The following is a 12,691-nucleotide window of genomic DNA, read 5'->3' on the forward strand; positions in this document are numbered from 1 at the left end:
TCTTTTTACATTTTTTAAGTTAACTCACCACTAAGTAAGGCTGGAAAAACAAGAGTCTTTGTGATAGATTACATGCCAAGTCTCTTTATCCTACCGTTCGAGATCAAATTAAATGAAACCACTGAGAGAAAAATACATCCATCTAAACCGCATCATTCCATTTTTACCAGCAGCTGCATCCATCATCCTGCTCAACATCTATTTCTAACTCTTTCAAGTATTTTTCATGAAGTCTACATTGTTGCCTCACTTTCAGTAAAAGTTCTGTAGATGTCCCAGTTTTTACAGTACAGTGCTGCTTGGCCTATAAAAGTAACCCTATGTTGGAGTGTTGTCATAGTGGAGATCCATCAGGTCCATCATTTCCAGTCACACCTTATACTTTTTATATCCAAAACCTCAAAACTTTAAACTCTTGCCTCATGACCCTGTACTGCATCATACCATGTGAAAAAAGACTAAAAAATGACATAGTACAGGATGGAACTGTGTGTTCTTTTGCCATATTGCTAAATATCTAGTCGGTTTTCTTCATACACGTCACTCACATTAGCATGTCGCCCTCGTTACCAACCACTGAACTTATGAAAACTCTATGGCTGTTCTTCTTTCATTATGCTGGTTGTTACATGCAAGGTGTGATTTCACAATACACCTCTTAACTTACTAAATCAGAGGTGTCAAACGTGCGGCTCACAGGCTAAAACCAGCCCGCTAAAGGTTCCAGTCTGGTCCATGGGAGGAATTTACAAGTGCAAAAATTCCACTGAAGATATTAACAGGCCACATACAGACCAACTGTGATCTCAAGTACAATAATATTACATTATATCTATAAATAATGACTCCAAATTTTTCTGTTTTAGTGCAAAAAAAATAGCATTGAATTATGAAAATATTTACATTAACAAACTATCCTTTAACAATGAAATATGAAAAACCTGAAATATCTAAAGAAAGTTAAGTGTCAGATAAGATAAGATAAGATAAGATAAGATAAGATAAGATAAGATAAGATAAGATAAGATAAGATATATATACTTTGATCCTCCAAGGGTGACATTCAAATGTAGAGCAGCACAAGACAATATGCATCAAATACAATAGACAAATAAAAAGATTAAAAAAAAAAGATAAAAGTTTGTTAAAAATGGCAAAAAAAAAAAATTGTAACAATAAAAACTAAAGTAACACGTGTGCATTAGGTGACTTTGATAAGTGCACAAGTGAGTGACATTGGCAAGTGCAAAAGTGTCCAGAGCAGGATGTACTTTAGGCCAAGCTGCTGTTGTACAGTCTGATGGTGACTGAGACCAAGCACAGTAATGCACATGTAGAAATGATGAGTTGAAGCATTATATTGTTTAATTGCACTTATTTTTCTGAAGAAATTTCTTTTTTTGGGGGGGTTATTCACATCTTTTTTGTTTGGATTGTTTGTAAATATAAATATTTTCATAATTTAGTGGGGTTTTTTGCACTAAAACAAAGAGTAAAATTGGAGTTTTTGTTATTTATAGGTGGTTATGCTATTCTGTTCTGGCCCACTTGACATCAAATTAAGTTTGACATCCCTGTTCTAAATATTAGACTCACCACATACAGCTACCCCAGTGGATCAGATAAAACATTTAGGTTCAGTCATGCAAATAGTGACATAAACACTTACTCTGGCCCAGTGTTTTTTTCAGGGGATACTTTGACCCTCCAAGATCTGAAGAGCTGCTGGTGGCCAAAAGCATCTACAGATAGGAAATGTTTCCACTAATCCTGCAAATACATGTAAATAATTCAGGTAAAATGTTGTTTCTTATCATCATCATCATCATCATCATCATATGTGACCCATTTGGACCTTTAGTGCGTTGTGTGTGTTGCTCTGCAAAAAAGGCCTGTACAAAAATAAGACAATTGAACTCATTATTGGGTTAAAATGTTTTATTTCAAGTAAAATTATCTGCCAGGGCAATGAGAAAATTGCACTTATCAAGTTTTCTTTAAACAATAAAATATTTAAGGATTATAGAATGCTACAAAATTCTTATTCTAAGCAGAATATACTTGTTTCAAGTCTTCATAGTAAGATTTTTTTTCCAGATAGATCTAGGTATCCAGATAGATAGATAGATAGATAGATAGATAGATAGATAGATAGATAGATAGATAGATAGATAGATAGATAGATAGATAGATAGATAGATAGATAGATAGATAGATAGATAAAATCTTCAATTCCAAACTCAAAACCCATCTGTTTAGGACTGCTTTCTCTTTGTGATCACAATTGTTCAGTTTTTTAACTTGCCATTTACTTTTTAATCTGTGTTTTATTGCTTGTTTTACATTCCACTTGTTACTGTACACTGTCCTTGAGTGTCAAGAAAGGTGCCTATAAATAAAATGAATTATAACTGTAAAATGTATTTTATATATACTGTATATTTATGGTCTTATGAAGATGTAATGACTAAATAGATATGTATGCATAGGCAAAACTGCATAAAACAAGTACAAATGTCTTCAGTCACTGTGTCCTCCATACTCATCCTCAACAACAATGTAGTTTGTTTTGCTATAAACATTGCATAGACTTAGTAGAAATATCTAAGTGGGGTAGCTCAAGATGAACATTCTTGCAAAACAAGTCAATTAATCTCAACAAGATTAAGTCTCAATAAGTAAATAAATCTAAAAAATGATCTTTCAACAGTTCAAATTCAGGTCAGTTTATCTAAGTCGGATGTTCTTTTTTTTGCAGTGCGGAGTACATGACTTCCCCCTGCTGTTGAGAGTTTGGAGTATCAATAGTACATATAACCCTCTTTAAAAGTACTGGATCAAGTGGAAACCCAACAAATCCTGCAGGAGGCTGAAGGTGAAATTTACAGAGGGGAGAATCTCCAACCTGTAACAGATCTGGGTTCCAGGTAGGCAACCGTCTGTCTTAAACGGTTGGATTATGTGGAAAGAAAAGAAAGAATGAAAAGAAAAAAAAACGACAACAAACTGACTCAGGCAAGACTGGACTAGCTGTAGTCCAGAATCAGGAAAGTGACGCTCCGGAGCCAACGTGTACAGAGTTGATCTGAACATGTCTGTGTAAATATTTTCTAGTTCACTGATGAGCATTATAGAACATGTCCAAAGACGTTCTGTTTTGCATTTATTTGTAGGTGATGTGTATTTGATTTAATGATGAAGGCTGACGTTTTGTTCAACTTGTGACATTATTATAAAATGTATTATTTTATTCATGATGTTTAAAGTCAAAGAAAGAAAGAAAGAAAGAAAGAAAGAAAGAAAGACTTCTCTAACGTCCACTATTCGATGGTTCTTTCACAATATCTATATATTCTCTCTATATATAATACTATTTACTCTTTTCTAGAATAATAAACTACACAGAACAATTCCTCTAAAACTCCCCAATTCCTCTTTTGTGTCAAAAACACATCTTTTCACTTCAGTTTTCAATCATGTTTCACACACGAACACATCTATCTCTCTTTTGCTGAACCTGAAAATGAAAATTATGAACATGTTAGTGGTGTTAGTGAAAGCAGTAATAGTTTGATTTACTCTATTCTTTGCTTTTGCCAGAATTTTAATGTGTTTAACAATAAATAAAGCAATCAATCCTGCAATAAATCATCCCAACTAAACAGAAGCCATTACACTTTGAATACCAGCGTCTCTTCCTCATCTATTGCTAATGAACCTAATGACTTAATGTCTCTTTTTTGTTTGTTTTTTTTAATGTTTTGTTTGTGATGTGACACTGTGTAAGCCCAAATAAATTGAGTTTACTTTTAAAAAATTGAGAAAAGTGGAAATTAAATAATGATTAATGAACTTTTTAAGTAGATCTAAGCTGAAATCTTAGTTAAATGAAAGTTAAATGTACTTAAGAAGTTCAGCAATCATTACTTAATTTTTTAAGGCATTTGAAAAAAAAAAAAAAAAAAAAAAAGAAAACTCAATTCATACTTGTGTTTAATCCATACCAACGTTTATATTTTATAAACTGGTCGTGCGTAATGCTGGGAAACCAAACTTTAAAGGCACAGCTTCAGCTTTAACGGATGTGTGCGTATTCTGAGAAGTTTGAAGGCAGTAATCGAAAGCGTCAGCCTTGCTTTCATGTCTTTGTTTGTGGATTTTGTGCGTTTTGACGCGTACTTGCGCTGACTTAAGCTCTTTTATGCATTTTTGGGTCAGAGCGATATGAGGAAAGCGTCGAACTTACAAAAAAAAAAAAACCTGTCTGATGATTTTGTTCAGTCAGGAAGCGACTCAGGCAATGCGGAAGATAAATCTTGTGCATGTGTGTGACTTCGTGCGTCTGCGCGCGCGTGGGTAGGGTAAACCGCGTATACGCAGAGCCATGCCACCAGCACAGAGGGGTTCCCCTTCGACAGCAGTGCGCACAGAGGTGAGCGGATGACGGAGGCTTTTAGGAGAAAACTCCAACAACAACAACAAAAACCAGAGGGAGGGAATCGAACTACTGCTTCTCAACCATCAACACAGTAAAATGACCAGATTTGGAGCGCGCATGTGAACCTCCCCGTCGTGCGCCCTCACGACGGATTCCGCGACCCAATGCCCAAAGAGTGCAGGAGAAAGACTTCTAAGGACCTCGGGCTTTCTGGCATTAACGAAGGGTCCCGTTCCGAGCGAAGATCAGCCCAGAAGTCCTCATCCCAGATCTGCAATGAGCGCATTCACCAAACCCCTTCCCCTGAAAGCGCACCGCCGACCCTGATGGAGACGCGCAGGGTACCACAGGTCACCATCACCCCGGAGGGAGGCGGCACGTCCAGGGAGATGCAGCAGGAGGACTGGGATGATGCCGTGGATGGAACCCTGCGCAGGAAACTGTCCAACTCCTCCATCTCATCCACGGGCTCCTCCGCAGTGGAGTCCGAGGATGATCTTCTCAGTGACAACGAGAGCAAAAGCAAAGGCATCGTCACTTTGGAGCATCTGGTGGACCCTGGAGAGGTGAGGAAAGATGGAAACGGATCTGTTTGGCACTGTGGATAAACGTAGCTGTTTCACATTTTGATATGAGGCTGGGTTGAAGACGAACACTAAAGCTGCAGGATCTTAGGATGGCTTTAGATCACAGGTGTCAAACATGCGGCCCGGGGGGCAAATCCGGCCCGCTAAGGGGTCCAGTCCGGCCCTTGGGATGAATTTGTGAAATGCAAAAATTACACTGATAATAACAATCCTTTTAGTTCTAGTTCCACATTCAGACCAATTCAATCTCAAGTGGGTCAGACCAGTCAAATACTATCATAATAACATAGAAATAATGACAACATTAAATTTTTCTCTTTGTGAATGTAAGTATTTTCATGAATTTACACTAAAACAAAGTAAAATTTTGCTAAAAAGTGTGCACAGCAAAAACTGGAGAGTTGAATCAACTCCCACAGAGTTGATTTTAACTCTTTTTCAGAGTTTATATAGGTCCACACTTTACAGAGTTAAATTAACATTTTCATTGGAGTTAATTATTTAACACTATGCCAGGGTTGCCTTTTTAACTCAGAAACCTGAGTTAACTTAACACTGACTGATTTAACTACCAACACTGACAAGAGTTCAAAAATGGTAAATGGACTGAACTTATATAGTACATTTTCTACTCCTTCATGGTGCCCAAAGTGCTTTACAATCCTCACAGTCCCTCATACACCAGTGGGGGACTTCAACATGTGGATAGTTAGAGCCAGGATTTGAACCACCAACCCTTTAGTCATTGGACAACCCACTCTACCAACTGAGCCACAGCTGCCCTTCATAAAAATCACTGACCTGGGTTAAATTAACCCATATGGATTTATTATTTACACTGTCAGAGTTTCTCCTTTAACTCAAACAGAGTTAAATTAACACCATGAAAGTAACAAACATAACACTCATTTTACTTAATTTTCACTCTGAAAGTAGTGTTTATTTTAATCATAAAAAAGTGAAACCATTAAAAATGATTTAAAATTCAATGTGAACAGAATGATTCAAAGAAAGCTGATGCATTTTTTTTTAGAAAATTTATTTTTCCTCTTTTTTCTCTCTGACAGTGACAGTCTGATAGGAATTGCACAAGTTCACCTGGTTTGAAATGCAGGAGCCAGGCAAATTAACTATGGAGAGACGCAAAACAACACTTCTCCTGAGTTAATTTCCACAGGCTTGACTAACTCTTTTCATTAACCCCAACTCTGAATGACATTTAACTCACAGTGAGTAAGAACTACACTTTGAGAGTGAACATTGACTCTCAAATGTTTAACCCTGAAATTTCAACTCTCCAATTTTTGCTGTGTGAATAACCTGAAATGTCTTTAGAGAAGTAAGTACAATTTTACCAATATTCTGCCTGTTACGCAATGTTTTGGGTGTTTTGTAGATCCACTGTGATCTGTAAGTCATAAAGGACATGTGTAAATGATAAACTGAGGCATAATATTGTTAAAATTACACTTATTTTTTCAGTTTGTTCATGTAATTCACATCGTTTGAAAGAATAGTTCGTAGATGTAAACCTTTTCATAATGTAAATTTACTTTTTTCACTCTAAAACATAAAGAAAAGTTTGGAGTTGACATTATTTATATATTATTATGCTATTATTTTACTGGTTCGGCCCACTTCAGATCAAATTTAGCTGAATGTGGCCCCTGAACTAGAATGAGCTTGACACCCCAGCTTTAGATGTTCCAGACAGAGCTCATGTTAAAGTGATTCCTTCCTGCCATGCATGAGTACATCTTCAGCAGTGCACTGGAGTAAAACTTACTCAAATTGAAGAAAATGTTACTCGCCTCAGATTACATTTGGTCCCTTGCTAAAAAAGAGTACACATTACTCTTTGGGTAGAGCTCTAGAGCCATTTTTACTCAATATAAGGTCAAATTTACTCTTTTTGTGGAAAATACTTTTGACTTTGGAAAAAAATGCTCAGTAATTTTTCCAGTGTGTGCACATATTCACCTCCTATGTGTGTATATTTGCATTTGTGCATGGATTCAGCCGGTTACAGTATGGTCTGATGCACTGGTGGAAAGTAGAAAAAAGCAGTGAAGCAAGTACCGCACGGCTTTTTAGACTAACAGAGTACTTCCTCACAGTCCACTGGGATCTCCGAGAACAGAAAACAGCCAATTACAGAGCGATAACACTGTTAGTACTTATGCAAAGTCTGTAAACTCTCAATAAGTGAGCTTCCAGTAAAGGTTTCTCATGGGACATTAGTCACTTCTACATTTCAGAGGTTATTTCTGCATCTGATCTGAGGCTCTGTAGGTTCTGTAGATATCTGGGAAATGTCATGTGTCAGCTCTGCCCGTCAAGCGTGTGTGTGTGTGTGTGTGTGTGTGTGACTATTCCCTTATTGTTTAAGATTACACAAAAAAGACAAATTAAATGTCCCAGACAGCCAGAGAGGATACAGGATAATCTTCAGGAAATGTGATTGTGTAGTTTGAAATCGAGTTGCGTCTGTTGATCTAAACCTTCCATGTTACCTCAGAGATCCTGCAGAGAATGAACTGAAACCAACATGAAGAAGCTGCTGAAAGTTACACAAGCTTTGTTGTGTGGCAGCTGTTGTTCTGCTGATACCGAGGTGTGTTTTTGTTGTACATCATCTCAGGTTTTACATGGTTAAACTCTTTGATTAACCCATAAACACCCAGTGCTAGTAGTAGTAGTAGTAGTAATAGTAGTAGTAGTAGTACTACTACTACTTCCGCGGGTCGTGGGCAAGACACTTCACCCTCCTTGCCTCCAGTGCCACTCACACTGGTGTATGAATGCGTATGAATGTTTGGTGGTGGTCAGAGGGGCCGTAAGCGCAAATTGGCAGCCACGCTTCTGTCAGTCTGCCCCAGGGCAGCTGTGGATACATATGTAGTTTACCACCACCAGAGGGAGAATGTGAGAGCGAATGAATAATGGATCAATAATGTAAAGCTCTTTGGGTGTCTAGAAAAGTGCTATATAAAATCCAATCCATTATTATTATTATTACTAGTAGTAGTAATAGTAGTAATAGTAGCAGTAGTAGTTTATTTGGTCGTTAATTACTTTAAACAACAAACTTAAACAACATATCCATTGTTCCATATATAATGTGATCGAAAGGGTTTAGTCCAGTGTTTTTCAACCTTGGGGTCGGGATCCCACGTGGGGTCGCCTGGAATTTCTAGTAATTGATAAAAATTATGTTAAAAAACACTTACTAATAACAAACATATCGTTAGTTGACAGAGACAATCACAAAACATAAAAGACATGACAAACTGAAGCTGAAACTGAAGCACTGTGATACTGTTTATCTGTCAAATGTTCATTGTGGTCACTTTCAGATGCTGCAGCTCTCTCTAATTCATAGTTTGAGTTATTGTTTGTTCAGTATTAATTGTCAGCCTTGTAAATCCAAGCTGGACTGACTGTACATATCCTGACCAAGGAAAATAAAATTCTCACTTTGTGCAGTAATCTACACCTGGCTTTTCTGCCTCCGTCCATAATAATATACATTATATAGACTAAATGCAATCTAAAATTCATGTTTATTTGCAACATAGTATAGCAAACTATTACATGATCAAAAGCAAATTAATTTTTGCAAAAAAAAAAAAAAAATCTCCGTTTTGAATGTCTGGGGTCACCACAAATTTGTGATGTTTAAATGGGGTCAGGAGCCAAAAAAGGTTGGGAACCACTGGTTTAGGCTGAAGTTCAGACTTATTTTGTCAAACCCTATTTACAATTAACACAATGTTTCTACGTGAAAACAAACAAGCAAACAATAAAATTTCCAATGTAATCATTGCTAAATATACAACAGAAGAGAATACATATTTAATTTAATTCAGGTAAATCATGTCCTTATCTCAACTACCAATATTGATCCTAGTCTTTTAAACAAGTCTTTTCTTCAGTCATACCTGAGCTTATATTTTTGAATAATAGTTCATTTGTACATCTTTTTAAAAGCTGTAATTGTTTTAGACTGTTTGAATCAATCTTCCAGGCCATTCCAAAGATTAACCCCTCTAACAGAAATACATCTACTTTTTTTATTTGTTCTTGCCTTAGCTTTTTTTTTTATATATGCTGGTTCCTCTGAGGCTGTACTGACTTTTCTTACATTCAAACATCTCCTGGATGGAAGGCGGGAGAAGATTATTATGTGCCTTGTACATCACTACCACTGTATTAAGTCCAACAAGACCATGTATTTTTAGTAAGTTTAGAGTTTGTTGGTGCATAAAAATCTGTATTACTAATAATTCTTATAGCCTTTTTTGAGGTAAAAAGACAGGATGAATATTTAAATAGTAGTTGTTTCCCCATATTTCTGCTCCATAATTTAGGTATGTAAGAGTGACAGAATGACCTTTGTGTAAGTTCCCTAATGAAATTTTCTCTATATCTAACATTTCTTAAGTGATTTATCACTATTTATTGTAATATTATCCTCTGTATTTTTTATTTTTTCAGTGAAAATCAGGTATTTTTCTGTGTTGAATTCACTGATCATGTAGATGTTCATAATGGCTCCGATTAAAATTGAGGGTTATTATATCAAAAAATAAAGAAAACTGCCAAAAACTAGCTTTTTCAGCAAAAAATATTAATAACTGAGCATAAAAACAAGTGTGTACATCCACTGTCATTGATCCAACTCCATGGGTTTTACTGGTGAATCAATGTTGTAGAAGATGACTGTGTTTCTATGGCAACTATGGAGCCTCTGAATGTCCAAATGGGTCATATCTGATGACCATGAAAAGACGACAAACTGTATTTTACACTAATTATTTACACGTATTGATAGGATTAGAGGAGTATTAAACACTTTAGATCAGCAAATGATATTGGTCACTGGTGTGTGTTTGGGACTTTATGGGTTAAAATGTGGTACAAATTAACCCATAAAGACCCAAACATCCACTGAAAATCATTTACTGATATAGAGTGTCTAATACATCTTGATCCAATAATCCTATCAATACACGTACATAATTGGTCTAAAATACAGTTGGTCATCTTTTCATGGTCATCAGATACCCATTTGGACATTCAGAGGCTCCAAAGTTACCATGGAAACACCGTCATCTTCTACAACATTGATTCACCAGTAAAACCCATGGAGTTGGATCAATGACAGTGGATGGAGACATTTGTTTTTCTATTCAGTTATTGATATCTTTGCTGAAAATGTGACTTTTTCTTCAGTTTTCCTGTTTTGATATAATAACCTTTGAATTTACTCTGAGTTTTCAAGAACATCTACATTAAATGTTGGAAAATAAATATAGAAAAATACATGATTTACAGTGAAAAATGCAAACTACAGAGGATGATATTATTGTAGATGGTGGTAAATTACTTAAGAAAGGTTAAATAGAAAGAAAAATTCAACTGCCACAAAAGTAGCACTGGTTATGGGTTAAACTAGGCTTTATTTTAGACAAAAAAGTCATTTGTGCAGATAGTTATTGTAATATTGTTCATTTTGCTGTATATTATTCATATTATATTCTGATTATGTTTCCTCTGGGGTCAACAAATACACTCTACAAGTAAAATGCTTCCAGAATTGACCAAATTTGGGTCACTAATAAAGAAAAATGAAGTCAAAAGTGTTAGTTGGTTCTAGTTTGTAAGATACAGTCTTGGGCTGAAATGTGAAATTCTGACGATTAATGAGAAAATGGGTTTTATTCAGGAGGAATGTTTATCTCAGAGCTACAGATCTACCTCAAAACAGTGTCTGTACATTATAATACATTCACTTTACACATTCTATCTAGTGGAACATTTATAAATCTATTGTATAAATGTACATAAACCAACATGTGTAATAACACACCATCATATATATATTGAAAACATGAGCTAACCAGCACTTCTGTCTTTTGTTTTCTGATTCATCTTATTAAAATATGTAAGATTTAGCACATTTAATGTCTGAAGCAGATATTTTCTAAGAAATTGTAAAGCAGTGATAAAAGTTTATGAGGGCTTATTTGGTTTAATGAGGAGACAATGCTTTTTTTTTTGTTTTACCTAACTTTTCTCCCATGTACTCTGATGCTGAAGAAAATATAAGATATAAGTAAAAGAATGTAATATAGTGTTTCTCAGGTTCTGCTCTGAAAGGAGGCTAGTTTGAAAAAATTAACACAATAAGCACGAAAATATAGATGTGCTTTGTCTTGTTGCGTTTCATTTTAGTCTCGTTTTTATTTTATTTTCATCTTATTTGTTCATTTTCATCTGATTTTTGTATTGTTTTTTTCTGATTTTCATTCCATTGTCATCTTGTTTTGTTTTTCCTCTTTTTTGTCATTTTCACCTTGTTTTCATCAAATTTTTGTCTCAGTTTAATGTAATTTTTGCCTTTTTGGTTTCATTTTCATCTAATTCATTTTTTTCACACCTAATCATGTTTGTCTAATTTTCATCAGATTTTTGTCGCCTTTTTTCTGATTTTCATCTCATCGTCATCTTGTCTTGTTTTTCCTCTCTTTTTTTGGTCATTTCCACCTTGTTTTCATCATGTTTTTGCTTCATTGTCATAAAATTTTTCTCTCAATTTTATATCATTCTCACAGCCTTGCTTTACGTTTCAGTTCCACCAAATTTTTTTCCACCTATTTTCACATCATTTTTTTTTTCTCATTTTCATTTCCTTTTCACCAAAATTTTGTCCCATTTTCACATCATTCTCATCTCATTTTCACAAGGTTTTTGCCTTGTTTTTTCTCATTTTTCATTCACTTTTACCTCATTTTATGACTCACCTTCACCTTGTTTATGTCTCATTTTCATCTCATTTTTCCCAAACTGTCTCTCAAGACAACAAAAACAAACAACCTTTTAAGAAATGACTTGACATTTATCATGATTATTATCAACATTGACTGACATGAACCTTTTTATACCATTTCTGTCCTTATGTCCCTCATTTTTATATTGTTTTTGCCTTGTTTTTTTCTCATTTTTACCTCATTTGGTATCTCACCTTCACCTTGATTATGTCTCATTTTCATCTCATTTTTCCCAAACTGTAACTCAGGACAAAAAAAAAACAAAAACCTTTAAAGAAATAATTTGACATTTATCGTGATAATCATCAACATCAACTGACATGAAGGTTTTTATTCCATTTCTGTCCTTATGTCCCGGCCGTGGTACTTACACATTTGTGTGTTTAGTGATACTGTATTTCCAGCTGGTTGTGTGTTACATAAACATGTCATTCAGTCATCTTTTCAGCCTTCAGTCTGTGCTGTAACAGTGAGCATCCCTCCCTCTGCACACACACCAAGTGTTGAAGGACTGGCTTTTAATTCAATAGATGCTGTGGGTGGAAATTTATTTGCCTTGGACATTCTTGGCTGATAAGATAAGCTTCAGCTCTACTACTGAATATGCTGCATATGCATGAAATATTGCTGCTTGACTCCTGTTAGAGCTACAGTTACTGATAAGTTGATGCTTTTTTGCAGTAGTATAGATTTTACACAGTCGACTTTGTAGTGAAATGCAATCATGATGAGTCACCTCAGTGTTTCTGTCCTAAAATTAGTAATATAATCTGCTTTTTGTCTCACTGTCACCTTATTAGATGTATTCAGACATTCATTGTGCGTCTGTGTGT

At 35.3% G+C, this 12,691-nt stretch overlaps 1 protein-coding gene across 1 annotated transcript in view; it reads left to right on the forward strand.

Moving 5' to 3' along the window:
* Positions 1–4,262: 4,262 nt before the first annotated feature.
* The window catches only part of itpka (inositol-trisphosphate 3-kinase A), a 37,005-nt gene continuing 28,576 nt past the window's right edge, over positions 4,263–12,691 (forward strand). Inside the window, exon 1 of the mRNA XM_030126801.1 lies at positions 4,263–5,004. Within this exon, the coding sequence (XP_029982661.1) occupies positions 4,603–5,004 (402 nt within the window). The 5' untranslated portion in view covers positions 4,263–4,602. The remainder of the gene's footprint in view (positions 5,005–12,691) is intronic.

This window comes from Sphaeramia orbicularis, chromosome 22 (assembly GCF_902148855.1).
Source record: "Sphaeramia orbicularis chromosome 22, fSphaOr1.1, whole genome shotgun sequence".
Taxonomy (NCBI): Eukaryota; Metazoa; Chordata; class Actinopteri; order Kurtiformes; family Apogonidae; genus Sphaeramia; species Sphaeramia orbicularis.